At 38.7% G+C, this 21,279-nt stretch overlaps 1 protein-coding gene across 4 annotated transcripts in view; it reads left to right on the forward strand.

The window, feature by feature from the left end:
* The window catches only part of LOC115232583 (serine-protein kinase ATM), a 121,971-nt gene that overhangs the window by 27,326 nt on the left and 73,366 nt on the right, over positions 1 to 21,279 (forward strand). For all 4 annotated transcript variants that reach the window (XM_036500609.1, XM_036500607.1, XM_029802548.2 and 1 more), the window contains exons 13-25: positions 1,429 to 1,533; positions 1,825 to 2,482; positions 3,699 to 4,031; positions 5,034 to 5,184; positions 6,503 to 6,681; positions 6,915 to 6,997; positions 8,173 to 8,331; positions 9,495 to 9,570; positions 10,435 to 10,565; positions 12,323 to 12,434; positions 14,362 to 14,511; positions 17,889 to 18,049; positions 19,906 to 20,161. In XM_036500609.1, the coding sequence (XP_036356502.1) occupies positions 1,429 to 1,533; positions 1,825 to 2,482; positions 3,699 to 4,031; positions 5,034 to 5,184; positions 6,503 to 6,681; positions 6,915 to 6,997; positions 8,173 to 8,331; positions 9,495 to 9,570; positions 10,435 to 10,565; positions 12,323 to 12,434; positions 14,362 to 14,511; positions 17,889 to 18,049; positions 19,906 to 20,161 (2,554 nt within the window). The remainder of the gene's footprint in view (positions 1 to 1,428; positions 1,534 to 1,824; positions 2,483 to 3,698; positions 4,032 to 5,033; positions 5,185 to 6,502; positions 6,682 to 6,914; positions 6,998 to 8,172; positions 8,332 to 9,494; positions 9,571 to 10,434; positions 10,566 to 12,322; positions 12,435 to 14,361; positions 14,512 to 17,888; positions 18,050 to 19,905; positions 20,162 to 21,279) is intronic.

The raw sequence follows: 21,279 nt of genomic DNA on the forward strand, positions 1-21,279 counted from the left end.
ACAAATATTTCTTTTATTACCTGTGCTGAATTACCACTGTATTTCAACTACATGACTGCTGTATTACCGCAGTAACATTGCCAAGTTACCAAAATATGCTACAGTTATACCATCATTTCATTATTCTCATTGGATGTATAAGATCAAGCTAAAGCACTACAAACTATGCTGTACCCCTAAAAATCACTCTACCATCCTTTGCCACATTATATTATTATCAACTGCACTCCATCAGCACTAAACAAATTATATCACAATTAGACACACTGTGCCTCAACTACACTATACCACTATACACAGTATCACCACTAACTACACTACATTACCACTAACTACACTATATTACCACTAGCTGTACTATATCATCACTAACCTTACTACATCACTGCTGACCACATTATGCCACCACTATGTAAATATACTACATCACTATTAAACATTCTATACCACTGCTGCACATACTATATCATTACTAATCACACACTGTCTCTACTAATCACTAGTAACACCAATTTGATCTCTGCCTACAATTAATGTACCATTGATAACCATGGGAGTCTCTTCAAGGCCACTTGATCTACTAAAAACCGTATCCTGCCATCATCAAAACGCAAAATACACTGAGCATTGAAGTCCTGAAAATGCAAAAAGATCAGGACTAAATACTGTACTACTGTTCTTTGAGAGGCCATCAGGAAGAGAGTATTTCCTGAGTAACTCGCAGCTGATATGTAGGATGTTGTTCTCTTCACTTTTTTAGCAGTAGGTTTATGTATTTATTTTTGTTGCTGCTTAGCAGATGCTGTCTGAGTGAGATTATATAACATTTAAAGGCTGTCTGCACTGACCTTGAGCGTTTATTTTCTTCATCTCTTCTCAGAGCCTGTCAATATCACTGTTTCTGTGGAAATTTCCCATTGATGTCAGGATCTTGTTGGTTTTAATGTCTGTTCAGTGGGTTTCCCCTATAGACTAGTCAAGCATCCAAATGTTGGTATCAGCCCTGGTACTGTGAATACATTATAGGATATTGTCTCGTATGAGAATTCTGACAGTTTTCTAAATTTGATGTAATTTTCTTGGTTCACACTATCTTTATTCACAGCACCTTCATATATGTTTTCATCAATGCCTAGAAAGCATTCTTCATGTGAAACAAAAGAGATAGAGACCATTGATGCTCGGATCCTGTTTGGGGAAGTGTTTTGTGTGTGTGTGTCTCCAGCCATCCATCAATCCAATCCGATCCAATCTATTTATTTAACTAATTGTTTGTCTATCTTGTTATCCTTCTGTCTAATTTTTTATTTAGCTGTCTGTCCATCTTTCCAATTGTGTATTTTTCTGACTGTCTACTGCCCTGTATATTGATCTGTCAAGTAACTTGTCTATCTAACTATTTACCTATCTATCTCTCCTAATGTAAAGATGTGATGTCACAGAATTATTACTAAGCTGTCTCCAGATCTTGGCTTCTGTGTTGACAACAGAATATGCTGATATATGGACCAAAGTTTGGGATAATTGCCTCAAGTAAGTTTCCTTCTTTGACTGCTTATGATAACTCGTATGAATATTTATGCTGCCTTCAATGCCTTTGATTTCATTTATGATACTTTCTATGACTATAATGATTCCTATGACTATAATGCTTTCTATGACTTTGCTGATGATACTTTGCTAAAGTATTTGTGATGCTATCTAGGACTAGAAATTGTGTTTTGTGACTTCGTTTTTGATGGTTGTTATGATTATACTTGTGATAGTTGTCCATGCAATTGCAATGTTGTTCCTTTAGACTAACACTATTTCTGTTCTCCACAGGAAGATAAGCCTGCAACATTGTCAAGACAGCAACTTCAAGCTAATGTCAACGCTTCTTCATCACCATTGCGTAAATTTTCGTGAAGACATCTGGAAATTCTTCACCTCGTTTTACATGACCCCAACCAAAGATTCTGTCCAGTTTCTGGCAACTTACTGTCATTTCTATGATTTACCTGAGTACTACCAGTCAGAACTTTTAACTCGATGGGTTAGTGTTGTTACGAGTCCCAGCAGCAGCAATCCTAGCAATCACCTGTATTTTCTGCGCAAAGCATTAATCGATTGGTTACTCCCCTCATGGGAAGATAAGGATGAGGAGACAAGCACTGTGTCATCAATGAAGCAATCCTTTGAGATGACTGACTGTAACCTCATTGCCTCTCTACTCATCACCCTCCTCCTTAGCCCGGTTGCTGTTGATCCATTCTGCCGTCATTTGCCCCCAAGTACAGCTTCCAACTCCAGTCCTTCTCTTGTGGAATCCCTTTATCTAAAGATGACTTTTTACGAGGACCAGACATTAACTTCCACAATGGCAGTCCCAACGAATAATGACCAAAACATGGCTAAGTGCCCTCTACTTACCGTGATAGAACATTTTCTTACGCGCATTGACAAACTTGTCTTGTACATTCAGAATCTCAACACAGATGATGTAAGTTGTCAATTTTAAAATTTAGCTTTCTTGCATATCATCATCATCATCGTCCTCCTCCTCCTCCTCATCATCATCATCATCGTTATTATTATTATTAGGTGGTTAGCTGGCAGAATTGTTAGCACAGTGGATGTAATGCTTAATGGTATTTCGCCCATCGCTATGTTCTGAGTTCAAATTCTGCTGAGGTCGACTTTGCCTTTCATCCTTTCGGGGTCAGTAAATTAAGTACCAGTGAAACACTGGGGTCGATGCAGTTGACTAGTCCCCCACTACCAAATCTGAGGCTTTGTGCCTCCAGTAGAAAAGATTATTATTTACACATTCACTGGCAACTTATGTATGTACAGAAAAGTCACATCTGAATCTAAAACCCCAACACCAGTAACTGCAACATTATCTACTGAGTTATAAATCCTTTACTGAAGGCTCAAGGAATTGATTCCATTGCACACAAGTAATGGATCTTTTCGGATAGAACGGCAGTTTTTAACATAATTTCTAGGTAACTAAAAAATTTAAAACTTCGTAAGCTGGTAGAATGTGTTTATAGAACATTTTTTTCTCTTGGCTTTATTGAGAAAATTCTATAGTTTGTAAGATATTTGTTGTTTTTTTTCATCAATTTCTGCAATTTCAACCAATCAATGAAGTCCATTGAGGTAAAAAACATTCTGTGCCGTATGAATATGTCCCTCGTTTAAGAAACAGATTGGGTTTATTTACATTTGTAAAGAAAAAAAGATACCCTTCCCCCCACCCCTAACCCTAACACAGATTGAAATGCAATAGATTGATACTAGGGTCATAATTATGGGTGACAATTTCATATGACACCGCTAGAAAAAAACTGCCATTCAAACCGAAAAGATCCCAAGTAACCACAGCTGTAAATCACAATATCCCTGTCAAAAGCAACACCACTGCTCTCTCCACTAAGCTCTCTACAACATCACTACTAGTAGTATTGTTACATCCATTAAGAGCAGCACCGCTTCCTCTATGAATAGCAAAACCAATTTTATGGATAGCAACATCACTAGCAACAGCAACACTACCACCCTAGAAAAAACCCCCACACCACCAGCAGTATTATTGTTTCATTTATTTTAAGAGATTCTCTAAATTTTTTTTCCAGCTGTTTACATTTGTTGTTTTTGTCTGATACATGTTTATTCCTTGTTTTATTTTTATTGTTCTAATCTATGTTTAGAACTGGTGTATTCAGAAAGCGTCTTACATCAGCTGTCTCCTTTCAAAGTGCCTTGCTTACATCGCCAACAGAGGCATGAATGAACTGTCTGAATTACATTCCAATCTCTCAAACCAACTGCAGACAACATTGACCAAACTTGAAGAATTCTTCCATAGGGGTCGAAATGTCCAAGTTCGCAGCAAGTACATCAATGAAGCTGTACCATTTCTCTGCCAATACTTCTCTGCAGACAACATTGATCAATCCTATAAATGTCAGCATTTTGACTTAGTTCGTTCTCTGATGCCAAAAGGTGTGTTGGACAGTCTTATAGCTGTGGTCAAAGAACAGGTAAATCACTTATACCATTACTTCCTCTTCCCTTCCACCACTCTCCTTTCTCTCTCCATACACACACACATACTCACGTCATTGTTTTAATGACTTTTACCATGCTTGCATGGCTTAGATTAAATTCATTGGAACTGCATAAACAATGTTACTGTTTATATCATCGTTCAACATCCGCTTTCCATGCTAGCATGGGTTGGATGAATGACTGAGGGCTGGCGAACCAGATGGCTGCACCAGGCTTCAATCTTGATCTGGCAGAGTTTCTACAGCTGGATGCCCTTCCTAACGCTTCCTACACCCTTCCTACATTCCGAGAGTGTAGTGGGTGCTTTTACGTGCCAGTCAGGCGGTACTGGCAACGACCTAACTCAAATCTTTTACACATGCCACTGGCACAGGTGCCAGTAAGGCAATGCTAGTAATGATCACGCTCAAATGGTGTCTTTTATGTGCCACTGGCATGGAAGCCAGATAGCCGCTCTGGCAATGATCACACTCGGATGGTGCCCAATTTTGTTCCACCACAATGCACATCCTCACACTCCTCAAGCTATGGTCCAAAAGTTGCAAAGCCTGAATTATGAGATTTTGCAACATCTTCCCTATTCCCCTGATATCTCTCCTACTGATCATCACTTATTGAAGCATTTTGAGATTTTCATAAGCAATAAAACATTCTTAAATAGAGAAGAGGTAATTGAAGCATTCTGCCAGTTTATCACAGGAAAAAGACGAATTTCTTTTTAAAGGGAATATATGACAAAACATTATGTAAACGTCATAAATGAACATTGATCATACTTTGATTAAATAAATCAGTTCTCTAACATTTCGGAAGCGTTTTATTGTTACCTTTCAAATACGACATTTCAAGTGAAGCAACCTAATGATTCCCTGAGCAGGCCATTCAGTTGATTATGAAATAACCAGCAGAGATCCACAACTTTTTACAATGTTTATCACTAAGTAAATATCTAATGTTTCTTCTATTTTCTCCAGATACTTCCAAGTTCTGTGAATAGACAGTCAGAGAGGTTTCTTACACTTGAAAGTGAATCTCCTGCTTCCTGTTCAGGGAACAATACTCTAGATGACATATTTGACGAAGATGATGATGCAAATAATGAATTCAAGGAGAGTGCCATGAAAGGTAGTTCTGAAAGTTTCTGAAAGCTTATATATGCTGCTCACTCTGTCCTTATGCTGTGTCATCTCCTCCTCCTCCTTTTTCTAAATTCTATTGAAGGTGACTTTGTCTTTCATTCCTTTGGAGTTGTGGTCAATATAATTAACTTGTCCCCCCCCTCCCATGAAAAATTTCAGGACTTGTGCCTGTAGTAAAAAGGGAAAAAGGGTTTTTATTGTTATTAAGGTGCAAGCTGGCAGAATCATTATCATGCTGAACAAAATGCATATGGGGCATTTCATTCATCTTCATGTTCTGACTTCAAATTCTGCTGTTCCTTCTCGAGCCATGCCAGGCTCATAAGGGCCGGTTTCCCGGTTTCAGTGGCGTAGAAATTCCCCACCTGGACGGGACGCCGGTCTGTCGCAGGATTACTCATTTTTGCCAGCTGAGTGGACTGGAGCAACGTGAAAATGAAGTGTTTTGCTCAAGAACACAACACATCGCCCGGTCCAGAAATTGAAATCACAACCTTACGATCAGATGTTCAACACCCTAACCACTAAGCCACGCGCCTCCACAAGTTCTGTTGAGGTTGACTTCACTTTTCATCCTTTTAGGGCCAATAAAATAGGTACCTGTTGAGCACATAGGAAAGTGAAGTAAAAAAAAAATGATGATGATGATGATTGCTGCTGCTGTGGTGAGCTGGCAGAATCATTGGTACACTGAACAAAACGCTTCGTGAGATTTCATCTGTCTTTACGTTCTGAGTTAAAATTCTGCCGAGAGCAACTTTGTCTTTCATACTTCTGGAGGCGATAAAATAATCAGAAAACAGCACAGCTCCCATGACTTTCGGAAACATTTTTTCACGCTAAGAGTTGCTGAAGCATGGAACAAACTGCCGGCATCAGTTGTTAGTTGTCGGAGCACTGCATCCTTCAAAACTTCCATGCTTCCTGAGATTCACCAACACTACACCTGATCTTCTCCCCTCCATACACACGCAAGCATGTATCTGACTCATACACTGTTCGCTTTCCAGACATTTGTACATTACTGCATATGCTTTATACGCACCTTTGGACAAGTTGTGGTGCACCTGAGCACTGTATACAATAATTTCATTATATATTATATTATATATATAAGTACCATTTTGCTTGGATAGAACAACAGCAAATAGTAACATGCTAATCAGTACACAGCCACAGACATTTCAAATATTCAATGAATTAGTTTATGTTCAGTTCTTCACCTTTAAATTTCTAATTTATCCTACTGTCTATTTTAACTTCACATTACATCAATTTCTATTTTTATCCTTTCATCATTTCAGATGCCTTTTCTCAAGTTCTTTCTCCTGAAGAAACTCTCTGCTGCCAAACTATGCAGCTATTGTGTTTGTGGCACAGTTATAACAAACAGCACACGTCATACCTTTCTGACAACCTCCAAAATAAAATCATGGAAATCTTGGAAAATCTCAATATCATGAAATCATTTCATTTACAAATGGTAAGTGGTATAGATTTTTGTCCAGTCTTTTGTTTGCCTATTTTTGATGTTGATATGCTTTGGTTCACAATACATACTTTTTGCTCGATATAAATAACCTGACTTTCAAATTCACATTACATATCCTGCTAAATATATTCTGCCATGTTACAATATATTTAATAAAATGTTTACAAGTGGTTTACAAGCTATGTGTATATACTGAATGATTTCTAATCTTTGTTTCTTACAAGTTTCAAACTATTGTCTCCACACTTTGCTCAACGCACCAACACCTCACTGAGTCTAATCTGGAATGCTTGATGCTTACGGTCAGGTAAAATTACCACTTTTTTTAATACTCTTTTAAAAGTAAGACTTAATTAAAATGGCAGTTAATATGTGTGTATGTGTGTGTGCATGTTATCATCATCATCATCGTTTTGATATCCACTTTTCCATGCTTGCATGTGTTGGACACAATTTATTGAAGCAGATTTTCTTCTGCTAGATTCCCTTTCTGTTGCCAGTCCTTACATGACATCATCATCATCATCATCATCATCATCGTCATTTCACGTCCGTTTTCGATTCCCGGTGTCCTTGAGCAAGACACTTTATTTCATGTTGCTCCAGTCCACTCAGCTGGTAAAACTGAATTGTACCAGTAATTCAAAGGGGGCCAGCCTTGCCCCATTCTGTGTGTCATGCTGAATCTCCATGTAAACCATGTTAAGTATATGCATGTCTGTGGATTACTCAGCCACTTGCACTTTAATTTCCTGAGCAGACTGTTCCATTGATTGATTCAACTGGAACACTCATTGTCGTAACTGATGGAGAGCCAGGCCTTGTATACACACACACACACACACACAACACACACACACACACACACATATTTTCAGAATGCTCTAGCATAAATATACCCAGATGCAAAAATAGCAAAATATAATTGTATGTGCATCATGATCATGATCGTGTGTGTGATTAACATCATGTGTATGCTAATCAAGGTGGCGAGCTGGCAGAATCGTTAGCACGCCGGGCGAAATGCGTAGCTGTATTTCGTCTGCCGTTACATTCTGAGTTCAAATTCTGCTGAGGTTGACTTTGCCTTTCATCCTTTCGAGGTCGATAAATTAAGTACCAGTTACGCACTGGGGTAGATATAATCGACTTAATCCGTTTGTCTGTCCTCGTTTGTCCCCTCTGTGTTTAGCCCCTTGTGGGTAGTAAAGAAATAGGTATTTCGTCTGTCATTACGTTCTGATTTCAAATTCCACTGAAGTCGACTTTGCCTTTCATCCTTTTAGGGTTGATAAATTAAGTACCAGTTACACACTGGGGTGGATATAATCAACTTAATCCGTTTGTCTGTCCTCGTTTGTCCCCTCTGTGTTTAACCCCTTGTGGGTAGTAAAGAAATAGATTAACATCATGTGATGTGATCCAATGACCACCTAACTCTTGACTGCTATCTCTCATTATCTCTCTTTCTCTAACAAATAGGAACATAATGAAACAACATTGGCGAGACCCAGCTATCTACCAGAAATGTATTCACTTCCTTTCGATGATCCTGCCCCATTTATCTGGAGAAGAACATGACACTACATCAAAGATTTCAGAAATTCGTCTCAATGCTCTGCAACTCTTTAAAATTATTTGGTAAGTAATTTGCTTTTGTTGAAATCTAATTTTTTTATACAAAAATTACCATTTTAATTGCCTGTAATTTTCACATCACTTTATATCAGTCAATTCTTTAACATGCTAATACTTTTATTGTTGATATTTTTCTTTTTGTCTGGATATTACCCTTTTGGTTTACATCTGCATTAACTTATTTTCTACATTCTATGAATATTGTCCAATGAATGAAGGCTGGTTAGACCCACTGGCATAGGTCATGGGCTACAGTCTCACTTGGCTTGTCAGGTCTTCTCAAGCACAACATATCTCCAAAGGTCTCAGTCACCAGTCATTGCCTCGGTAAGGCCCAATGTTTGAAGGTCGTGCTTCACCACCTCATCCCAGGTCTTCCTGGGTCTACCTCTTCTACAGGTTCCCTCAACTGCTAGGGTGTGAGACTTTATCGCACAGCTGTCCATAATATGTAATTAAGCCCAGTGACATTACAACCACCAAATAATCCTCATGTACCCATACTACTATACCTTACTTCAACTCTAGCTACAATTCCACCATCAACACCTACCCTTACTCTACATACTGCTAGATGTCTTTATTGTCCTCACCTACCTCTGCTTCAACTACCACCCATTATCATCTCATGTTGGCGTTAGGAAGGGCATCCAGCTGTAGAAACTCTGCCAGATCAAGATTAGAGCCTGGTGCAGCCATCTGGTCACCAGCCCTCAGTCAAAATTGTCCAACCCATGCTAGCATGGAAAGCAGACGTTAAACGATGATGATGATGATGATGATGTCCACCTCTACCATTCACTTCCATCTCAGATCCAAATGACCATCATATACCTCTTTTGGGCTGTCATCTAATACCATCATCATCATCATCATCATCGTTTAAACGTCCGTTTTCTGCGCTAGCATGGGTTGGACAGGGTCTGGGAAGCCAGGGGCTACACCAGGCTCCAGCATGATCTGGCAGAGTTTCTACAGCTGGATGCCCTTTCTAACGCCAACCACTCCACCAACCACTTTCTACCAGTTAGACATATTCATTATTGTCACATAGATATGAAATCATGTTATTGACTCTAAAATAACTTTCTTTTAATATTTTACTTGTCTGCTCCTCTCAACAGATAAATGAAACTCTCGTTGTAATGAAGTTGTTTCTTTGTCAGGTCATTACAAGGTGATAAAAAATATAACACCAGTGTCCGCCTCTCACTTGCAACCTGTCTTCACACCTTCATTAAGGTAGGTAATCATAAACTCTTGTAGTTTTATGGAAATGGAAAGGATTCATAGTTTTACACTTGTTTTAGCTTATTTCATATACCCCTTTTTATATTCACAAAGCAAATGGACAGAGAGAAAAAATATGAAGTAGAAAAATAATTCATTGCAGGGTATTTAAAAAAGAAATGCAGGCAAATGAAGCCTTCAGTAACTTTGAAAGTATAATTTTGCATGGGTAATATCAGGAAATATGACATGCATTTGATAATTATAGTTTAACTTTTATCAAAATTCTTGGTTCATTTACAAAATAATGAAATGAATAGTAATTCTTGACAGAAAAATATTTATTACCTTAATATAAAATTCAGACAAATTGCCTATTTGTGTAACTCCTCTGTCATTTACTTCCCCTCTTACTCCTCCTTTGTCTCCGTAGTTCTCTTTCACTGTGTGCTTGTGTAGCATTGCTTTACTCTTTGCTTGCCACCAAGCCTAGTATGTGCACCCTTTAACTCACTTGTACCTCTTAATTCTTTGTATCTCTCTTTACTCTTTGCTTGCCACCAAGCCTAGTATGTGCACCCTTTAACTCACTTGTACCTCTTAATTCTTTGTATCTCTCTTTACTCTGTCTCCCCTTCTCTCTACAACGTGTCAAGCGCAACTAGAGAAATCAGCAAACTAGTATTTATATTGGCTATTATTAAATGAAAATATTCTTTTTCGGTCCCATTAAACATCTTCATCTTCTTTTATATAGATGGATTACTATGCTGCAGAAGTAACCTCAATGGATGACCCCTATGTATTCTCAGTTTGTGTAGTTTGTCATTTAACAAGTCCTTATGTGTGTATCTTTACCTTTTTTTTATCTTCCAGATTGACCCAGAAGGTAAATGGGCTGTGGACTCTACTGATGATACCGGTGACCCCTTGTGGAAATTTTTCCCAACCTTTTTAACTGATCCTTGTTTTCATATACGATATTTCTGTGCCTCCAATATTACCTGGTTTGTACTACCTCTTTGTTATATGTGTTTCTTGTGAGTTTGCTGTGTGTATTTGTTTGTCAATGTATGTATTTGTGTGTGTGTGTTTTTGTGTGGTGTCTGATATACAGTCTTTGAGTAAAGAATATTTCACATCTTAACTTGCTAAGAGTTCCACCATTGTTGCTGTTTAGCTCCCAAAACATCTCCGATGGAACCATATTTATGAGCAATAGCATTCCAACAATGATCACCTCAACTGTATACTGGGTGCTACAAAGCATAATGTGTTTTTCCTGTTTTAAGGTGTCATCATTTGATTTGAGTGGTATTTGGCCAAGCAATCATGGCCGTTGCCAGCCTCCCCTAGCACCTGTGCCGGTGGCATGTAAAAAGTGCCATCTATATGTGGCTGATGCCAGCCCTACCTTGACTGGGTTCCATGCCGGTGGCACATAAAAAGCACCGACCGATCGTGGCCGTTGCCAGCCTCTCCTGGCACCTGTGCCAGTGGCACGTAAAAAGCACCCACTACACTCACGGAGTGGTTGGCGTTAGGAAGGGCATCCAGCTGTAGAAAGTCTGCCAGATCAGACTGGAGCCTGGTGCAGCCTTCTGGCTTCCCAGATCCCGGTCGAACCGTCCAACCCATGCCAGCATGGAAAACGGATGTTAAATGATGACAATGATGATGATAATGATTTGGAATGGATCAATCAATAATTAGGAGGCTCCTTTATTTTGGATTATTTGATGTAATTAATAGGAGACTACATTGCTGTACGTAAAGCTTTAAATATGTTTAACTATTTACAGGGAACAGCATTCCTGTATCTACAGCTGCAATTGCTTTAGGTTATTTACAGGAGGTGGTGAGAGAAGGGATGGTTTTTATACTCTTTTCCACTCTATGCCACAGGTATTTTGGGAAATAAAAGTTCATGATTTCAGTTTCTGCTTGATCACATGTACATGGTTTCAGATGAAAATATTAAATCATTTTAAATATTATTTTGCAAAAACATAAAAATAAATATCAAATGGAAATTGTAGTTGTGATCCCTGTGCCGGTGGCACGTAAAAAGCACCATCCGAATGTGGCCGATGCCAGCGCTGTCTTGACTGGATTCTGTGCCAGTGGCACATAAAAAGCACAAACCGATCGTGGCTGCTGCTAGCCTCACCTAGCCCCTGTGCTGGTGGCACGTAAAAAGCACCCACTACACTCACGGAGTGGTTGGCGTTAGGAAGGGCATCCAGCTGTAGAAACACTGCCAGATCAGACTGGAGCCTGGTGCAGCCTCCTGGCTTCCCAGACCCCGGTCGAACCATCCAACTCATGCTAGCACGGAAAACGGATGTTAAACGATGATGATGATGTATATATACAGAAAAGATAGTTATAATGTCCTTTTCTTTAGTTCTTTCTGTAGCATTGTAATTTTTTATATTGCCATCGTATAAGGCTTCTTTGTGATGGTTATATGGGGTGGTTCGGGTGGTTCCTTTCTTCAAAATGTAGGAGACCTAGAATTTACTAGTTATTTGTGTAGAGATATGATTTGTCTTCCACCTTCAGATAGCTAAGTTTTATGTTTTGGTATTATTAAATTGCTGGAGCCCTCTCTTAGAAAATCTACTCAATGGGCCTTATTAATGGAAGTGTCAAGGTTAGTCTTAAAAATTCCAACTCTGTTCATTTCTATGATACTGTGTTTGTCCTCAAATGTAGCGAATCCTAAAAGTTATTATTCATACCAGTGGTATTCTGATTGCAGCCTGTTTCGAACTGAAGACAAAACTGGAAGAAACTACTACCTCAGTCAAAACCAGCAGGAATCGTCCTTCCGTGAAGTTTATAAATACTCTGAAGAAAATTTGACTGTTCTGGTAAAAAAGAAAATTATTCAGCATTTCATATCATTCATGTGCATGGGTTTGAGAGGTATACACATTCAGTAATTATACATAAATGATTAAAGCAACTATAGTCCATCTTAATGCTGCTGAATTAAGTGGAGTTATACACTCACTAACTGGCACTCCATTGGTTGATACAATAAATGTTCCAGTTGATCTGGTCAGTGGAACAGCCTGCTTGTGAAATTAATGTACAAGTGGCAGAGCACCCCACAGACATGCATACCTTTAACCCATTAGTGTTCGGATTACTTTGTCAAATGTAATACTTATTTATTCACATTGTTTTGAATTAACTGTGCCTTGTCTCATAGCTTCAAGATTTCTATGATGTGATTATTTATCTTTAGAATGACATTGTAGGTTGGTATGAGAGGCTGAATATCATAAGTTTGAACATAAAAGAAGGATAATATTCTGGCCAGATGTGGCCAGTTTAAACACTAAAGGGTTAACACAGTTCTTCAGGAAATTCAGTGTGACAAGGCTGACCATTTGAAATATAGGTACCACTCATTTTTGCCAGCTGAGTGGACTGGAGCAACATGGAATAAAGTGTCCTGCTCAATGACACATTCTAAAGTATTATATTTATGTACACACAAATATAATTATTTACCAGCATCGCCTTACTGGCACCTGTGCCGGTGGCATGTGTAAAAGATTCAAGCGAGGTCATTGCCAGTACCGCCTGTCTGGCCCCATGCCGATGGCGCATAAAAGTACCCACTACACTCTCGGAGTGGTTGGCATTAGGAAGGGCATCCAGCTGTAGAAACTCTGCTAGATCAAGATTGGAGCCTGGTGCAGCCATCTGGTTCGCCAGCCCTCAGTCAAAATCGTCCAACCCATGCTAGCATGGAAAGTGGATGTTAAATGATGATGATGACATAAACACATATGTTCTTATAGTGGAGATAGAAGTGGAAATATATTCATGTTTTCTCCAAAGAAATTCACTTATTATAAATAGAACATTTCTGATTAAGAATTTAAATGAAGTTACATAGGGTTTATCAAGAATGCAAAATCTTCAAATTTTGATTCAGCATTACATGTCCCATCATCATTTACCTCTACCATCCACCACTGTCACTTGTCTATACCACCACCATCTACCTTTACTCTAGCCACCATTCACTATTATTACATATTCATACCACCATCACCTACTACTCTAGCTACCATTTACTACCATCATGTGTCAACACATCTAACCACTATGAACCATCCTACAACCCTACCATTACACAACTGTCACAGAGAAAACTTGATCATATCACCATATGAAGGTTATGGTTCTTTACTATGACTATTATAGACACTTGTGAGTGAAATTGGATAGACAGAAACTGTGCAGAAGTCCTATGTAAGCACTTCACCCATAGTTCACACACTGGGTTGCACTAATTTTGCTTGAGGAATACATTAACAGTACACCTGTCTATGAAATGCCCATCTGCTTAGACATTAATTCTGTGAACAGAAAGTTAAGTCATGGAACTTCCTGTCCATTTTGACTATAATACTATAAGAAAATATATATACACACACACACATACACCAAGGGGTCTGTTTTGTTTTCTTGATACAATCATATTTTTATTTTATATTATTATTAGAAATGTTTCCTTGCTGTAGACTAGGTCTTTGGATTAACTTGTGGCGCATTCATGGTGTAAAGTTTGTTTACTTCTCTGCAGGCTGTTTTTAGCCATTATCTACAGTACAGTGTTGTGTAAAACCAGATCTTTTTAATGCTTATAATATAATGATAGTATTACAAGTGAGAAGCAGCAGGAATCTCAACCCAACCAAGTTACTTCTTAGATTAATAAACTCAATGAAACAAGGATTAAGTTTCATGCAAGTCTCTACAATTGTCTCATTCTTACAGGATTCTAACCAATGTGTGCAGCTGTCTCGCACATCCAGTTTTCTTCTGGCTATGTCAACTATTATCTGCAATTGCCCACTGTATGAGCGAAAAGCTATTTATATTTGCTGCTCCCAGTCAGAAAATATTTCAGTGGATTTTGTTAAAAAGGTGAGACCTAACATGTTTCTTTTATATCACTCTCACCTTTATTACTATTCTTTCATTGTCACCTACAGTACCATAACTCAGATTTCATAATGCCCTTCTTCTTCTTCACCTTCAGTTTCTTGATCTTTCCTGATGACACATTCTTCCTCACAGATATGTAGACAACTTCTGGCTGTGTGTTTGCATTTATGTGTATGTATGAGTTTGTGTGAGTGGGTTAGTGTTTCCAAGTTGTGTTTGATAGGTTTGTAATTTCTTGACAATTGTCAAACTAGCACCAATATATAAGATAGTATACTTTTGTGTAAGGATCATTATTTATATGGTTACTAGCAGCATAGCCTGGCGTTGCCCGGGTATGTAAGAGCCCCTAGTAGGCAACGACTAATCCCAATCTAGTCCTTTCCCTCTAGGGAACGAAGGCGCATGTGTAGGTTGCAATGTCTTCCCTTCACTCGAATACTTCTGTGTATACGATGTTCCTAGCTGTCCCTAGCTGTCGAGTTGTGTCCCCTAGACAGAAAACGTGTTGCATATAAAAAGCTTAGGTTCTCGACCCCATGTCGAATTTATCGATTTTTTTCAGAACTGGGGGAACTTTTCAAAATTTTCGCTGCGTTAGTTTTGAATTATGACATTGGGCTATGTGTGTGTCAAGTTTCATAAGAATCGGTTGAAAGTCGTGGTCAGGGTGAGGGTACAACCTGACAGACACACAGACAGACAAACTGCCGTTTATATAGAGAGAGATGAAGTGTTAGAGAGGGTCTGATGAGAGCTTAAATAAATTCATGCTACCAAGAACTCGAGGTATATCACATCAAGATCACAATATGTTTTACATGTATATAATTTGGTCTACTTATCTTTTTAATGGTTAATGGTTCAGTGGCCACATTGAAATAACAAGGAACCAGTGTAATGAGAATCCAGTAGGATCTTTTTACTTTGACTGGCAGTGATAAACTGAGTTGACACCACAGGAAATTGTTGTTGACAAACTACAGCAGTAATTGTATTCACCTCAATAGACGTCATTGATTGATTGAAATTGCTGAAATGCAAGAAATTTAACAACAAATAGCTTACAAACTACAGAATTTTCTCAAGAAAGCCAAGAGAAAAAGATGTGTTATGTAACACATTCTACTAGTATACGAAGTTTGAAAGTGTTTAGTTACAAAGAAATTATTTTTAAAATCTGCCGGTCAAAGTGAAAAGATCCATCCAGTATTATGGGAGTTCATTTAAGGAAATGTCTCTGTTATAGGAGTCCAATATAATGGAAGTATTTGATATATCCCAGTTTCATATCCTTATTCATTCACTCTCTTCCACATACTCATCATTTTGGCAATATTTATGTTTCCTATATTTGTATGGCAGGTGGAGGTGAGAATAATATTTGAGGTGTATGAAGGGACATTATCCATTGTCTTGGGGTTAAACATCTTAGTTCAGAATTGGAAAAAGTAATACAAGTACATATGAGATTTCAGATCATAAGGAGTGTAGTGTTAGCATGAAAACAGAAGAGGAGAAAGACTTTCATAATGCAGTAGTCTTTATAGAGAATCACCTGAGTTATGTTAGAAGTAGAGTTTAGGGAGAGTGGTGATGTATACATAGGTATAATTATATTGAGAGGTCCATTCAGCATGTTTGGAGATGTTGGACCTTTTGGAATAACATACAAATATGAGAGCAAGGATTGCACACTATTTAACCTGGATTAAAGATTTTGAAAAAGAGACAGTGTATTGCTTTGGTAGAAGACTTGCTTCTGAATATGAACGAGGATGCCAGTTTTTGGTGAAGATGCCTTCATCACCATCATCTTTTAACATTTGTTGTCCATGCTAGCATGGATTGGATGGTTTGACCAGGGTTGACAAGCTGGAAGGCTGCGCCTGATTCCAGTCTGATTTGGCATGGTTTCTACGGCTGGATGCCCTTCCTAATGCCAACCATTCCAAGAGTGTAATGGGTGCTTTTACGTGCCACCGACACAACACTAGTATCTGCCAGTACTATGATTTTACTCGGCTTGATGGGTCTTCTTCTCAAGCACAACATAATGGCAAAGGTTTTGGTCATTGCCTCTGTGAGGCCCAACACTTGAAAGGAGCTTTTTACATGCCACCAGCATGGGAACCAGTTACATGACAACATCAGCCATGACTACTATTTGACTTGGCTTAACAGGTCTTCTCAAGCACAGTATATCACCAAAGGTCTCAGTCACTAGTCATTGCTTCTGTGAGGGCAAACATTGGAAAATAATGCTTCACCACTTTGTCCCATGTCTTCCTGGGTCTACCTTTACCAAGATATAAAAGTTGTACTTGATTGTAGGCTATATATTTCTTTACTACCCACAAGGGGCTAAACACAGAGAGGACAAACAAGGACAGAGAAAGGGATTAAGTCGATTATATCAACCCCAGTGCGTAACTGTTACTTAATTTATCAACCCCGAAAGGATGAAAGGCAAAGTCGACATCGGCGGAATTTGAACTCAGAACGTAACGGCAGACGAAATACTGCTACGCATTTCGCCTGGCGTGCTAACGTTTCTGCCAGCTTGCCACTGTAGGATATATAAGATTTTGTAATACATCAGTCAGCTGTTAAGGTGTTATATATTTCCTCTGAAGATACTACTTTGATGGTTTAGATATTTTAATAGACTGTCATGAAATTCCCTGAAATTGCAGAGTTGTATATGGTAGTATTGATGCTGATATCAAATGTATGTACTTCCCTTAGTAGTATATCCAGGTTTGGATGTAGCTTGATATGTTGTCATAATATGTCTTGTAATATCACAGCTAGGCTCTGATGTAGCTTGCTTTGATGTATCCAGACTTCAATGTAGCTTACTCTAATGTCACACCATCTGTAGAGAAAGAACACTCCAGGCAAATTTAAACCTAGGATTCATAAGAGAAAATATCAGCTCTAAATCTCATGTCCTTTCCCTGGGACATTAACAGAGGAGATCAGGTGAGATACTAACAGCAAGGAATCAAAAATGTAAACCAGATACAAATGAAAATAAGCAACTACTATTCTGTAATGCTAACTTATGATATTACATAGTTAGACTCATTAGCAGTACTGCAAGTATCACATGCATATCTATTGAACACATACACAGAGGAAATAATACTTAATTAGAGCACTAATATATCTTAAAGTGTATTCAGGCATGGAGTAAAGAGAAATGTTATTGTTGAATAGTCAGTATAATTTTCACCAGCAAGCACAGATGTATTTCTTCTTATTTCAGGCGCTTCGGCGAAGTACAACCTTTTCATAACTTACCAATATATTTAGGGAGCTATTTTTATGTATTTACTTTGTTTCCTTTCCAGGTGCTCACCCTTTCAGCAATACGTCTGAAGCACAAATCTTTGCAAGATTTAATGGTTATTCACTTACCATTCTTGGTAAACAAGTGGTTAAATGATGACCTTCCTATCAGACAGTTTCCCTATCAACTCCTTGAGTGCTCTTCAGAAGTAGACTTCTACACGTAAGTTTACCCTAATGTTATACCAGTGATGTGAAAGGACTATCAGACACTGGTGTTTTGGTTACATTTCACCTCCTAAGTGACAGAACTTTTGGCCAGGGAAGAGTTAGATAGGAACGCCTCTTTTTATAGAAAGAAACAGAAAACAAAACATTTCTTTACGTATGCTGAAGTTTACCACGCTAATTAGCCACGCAACCTACTAGAAATAGCATTACTCTCCTAAAGAAAGACCTGTTGAATACTGTTGTCTTAGATATACTATTTGTGAAGAAGATAAGGTGGGATAGTTGCAGCTGAAATGTCTTTGATACTTCACTTACCACACACACACACAATATACACATTTATATATATATATATAAGTAAGTGTGGTAAGTAGCTTGCTAACCAACCACATGGTTCCGGGTTCAGTCCCACTGCGTGGCATCTTGGGCAAGTGTCTTCTGCTATAGCCCCGGGCCGACCAATGCCTTGTGAGTGGATTTGGTAGACGGAAACTGAAAGAAGCCTGTCGTATATATGTATATATATATATATGTGTGTGCGTGTATGTTTGTGTGTCTGTGTTTGTCTCCCTAGCATTGCTTGACAACTGATGCTGGTGTGTTTACGTCCCTGTCACTTAGTGGTTCGGCCAAAGAGACTGATAGAATAAGTACTAGGCTTACAAAGAATAAGTCCCAGGGTCGAGTTGCTCGACTAAAGGCGGTGCTCCAGCATGGCCGCAGTCAAATGACTGAAACATGTAAAAGAGAGTAATATATAATTATCATTATTTCACATCTGCTTTCCATGTTTGTTTGGGTTGGATGGTTCAACAGCATCCAACTGCCTAGAGGTCTACATCTTGCTCCAATGACTCAGTTTTGGCATGATCCCTTCTACAGCTAGATGCCCTTCCTAATGCCACTACTTTACAATGTTTACTGGATGCCTTTTCATGTCTCCACCACTAGTGAGGTTACCTTGTAACTTTCAAGAATAAAGAGAAGCCCCCCGCATGTTGTCCAACATGCCCATTGAAGTCACCAGCCACAAAGAGAAGGTCCCTGTCATTCGTCGACAAGGTAGTCTGCAAGAGGGTGTCATAAAATCTGTCTTTCTGTTCATCAGGTAGCCCTGGCTGAGGGACATAAGCTGAGATAATGGTTGCTAATCCATGTTGCAGCACCAATCTAATCTTTAAGTATTCTATCATAGACTCTGGCTTCCTTGATTACCTTATCAACCCATTTCTCTGCAAGAAGTATACTCATGCCCCTGAACCTGTCAGTGTTCCCTGCCCAGAAAATCTTATACCCATGTTCTTTGTGTGTGAGGAACCTAGCAGAATTTCCTCTCCACCTTACTTCTTGGATGCAGCACAAATCTACACGTCTCCATTCAAGCATCTCAACAATCTTACCAGACCTACCTTTCAATGTGCCAACATTAAGTGTGCCAGCTCTGAGGGTGTGGAAGGTCTGGCCCCACGAGACCCTGGGATGGGGGACTGCAGCGTCATGTACGTGAAAAGAAAGCTCGCATTTGGCAGAACTCATAAACATACAATAGCCTTCAACCTGCATACACTATACCATAATTTTGTGTGCTACATAATCACTACATTACATAGGAGATAAACCCTAAGTAGGGATGGGGGAACATTAAACCTTTGGAGGAGTTCATGGGAAAGATATCTGATAGAAGTCAGAGGATAGAGACTTCTGGTACAGGTGGTGGGGCGGGTGCACTTAGAATATCCAATGCAGAGTTCCAGTCAACCATAGCAGTGTAACGTACATAGAAACAAATTATATAAACTTGTATGTGTGTGTGTGTATCACTTATATCCTAATATGTCTCCATTCCAGAAAATATACATCAGTCTGTCTACCACTGGTGGCAGTGGTAAGAGCTGAGGCTGGTATACAGGAAAGCCTTGCCCACTTACTTGGTGAAAGATGGTTCCCTTTACATCTTCAGGAATGTCTAGTAACACTGCTGGTACACATTTTGCCATATTTAGCAGTGCTGGAGATTACTGAAACTGTAGAAGACAAAGTTAAAGATAAAATATCTCAAGCTAAGACGAACTATCAAACTTTACTTCAGTATTTTACCGAGGAGGTAAGTTTACCTGTTTTGCTTTCTTATTGCTACCAGTGAGGTCACAACACTGTTGAAATGTCCTTTTCTAGAGATTTAATGTATTGCTAATATTTTGTATATTTGTCTTTTGTATGGTCAGTCTTTCTGCTTGCAATTTAGTGCATCTGTTTCCTCATTGAGGTCTACTGAGCTGTCCACTGCAGCCAATGTACCTGTTCATTGAGTTCTGTCTGTCTGAAAATATGATTAGGCTTTGTCTACCTAATGTATCTGCCTCTCTTACGTAGTTTAGTCTGTTAGCCAGGACAAAAACTAGCCATGGCCTTTTGTCCCACCCTCACCCTTCCCCATCATTCACAGCCTGATGATATTGATTTGGAGGCTGTTCAGCTTATATTCCTGTATGCAAATGAATCCAGAGATCCTCTCCAGATAGTCTCCAGATATCCAATTCCTGTTGGATACTTGGAGAGAAAAGATGACCAGAGTAGTGTGATAGCTTTTGAGATGTTGGATTTTCCTTGGACATGGCATGAAAAATCACCAATGTCTCAAAGGAGTGAGTGTCGTGGAGTTTAGTTACATCCAACAAACACTGAAGTTTTTCCCAAAATCCAGGGTTTTTATAACTGCTCAACTGACTTTAAAGAATCGAAATTACATACAAATATTCTTTAAGTAGCTCTTAGTATTCCTATATGAGCAGTTATATTAACCAATGGAAAAACGACAATAGTATTTCTTCGGCAATACGACATTACGTCATATTGCCAGCTACCACCAATTGGCGCCTTATTTAACCCTTTAGTGTTCGCATTATTCTGCCAAAATTAATGCTTCTTTATCCACATTGTTTTGAACTAATCATGCATTATCTTGTAGCTATGAGATTTTGATGAGGTAGATGTTAATTTTTAAGATGATATTGTAGGGTTGGTGTGAGAGACCAGATCTGGCCAGTTTGAACATAAAACAGGCAGAATACTTTTGGCCGGATATGGCCAGTTTAAATGCTAAAGGGTTAAAAATTGCTACTTGCTACAGAGAGAAAGAATCAGGTGCTTATAAAAAAAAAACTATAAGAGGAAGAGAAATGGAGGCATTGGACAGTTTGGCAAAAATTGTAGATGAGACAA

This window comes from Octopus sinensis, linkage group LG2 (genome assembly GCF_006345805.1).
Source record: "Octopus sinensis linkage group LG2, ASM634580v1, whole genome shotgun sequence".
Lineage (NCBI taxonomy): Eukaryota > Metazoa > Mollusca > Cephalopoda > Octopoda > Octopodidae > Octopus > Octopus sinensis.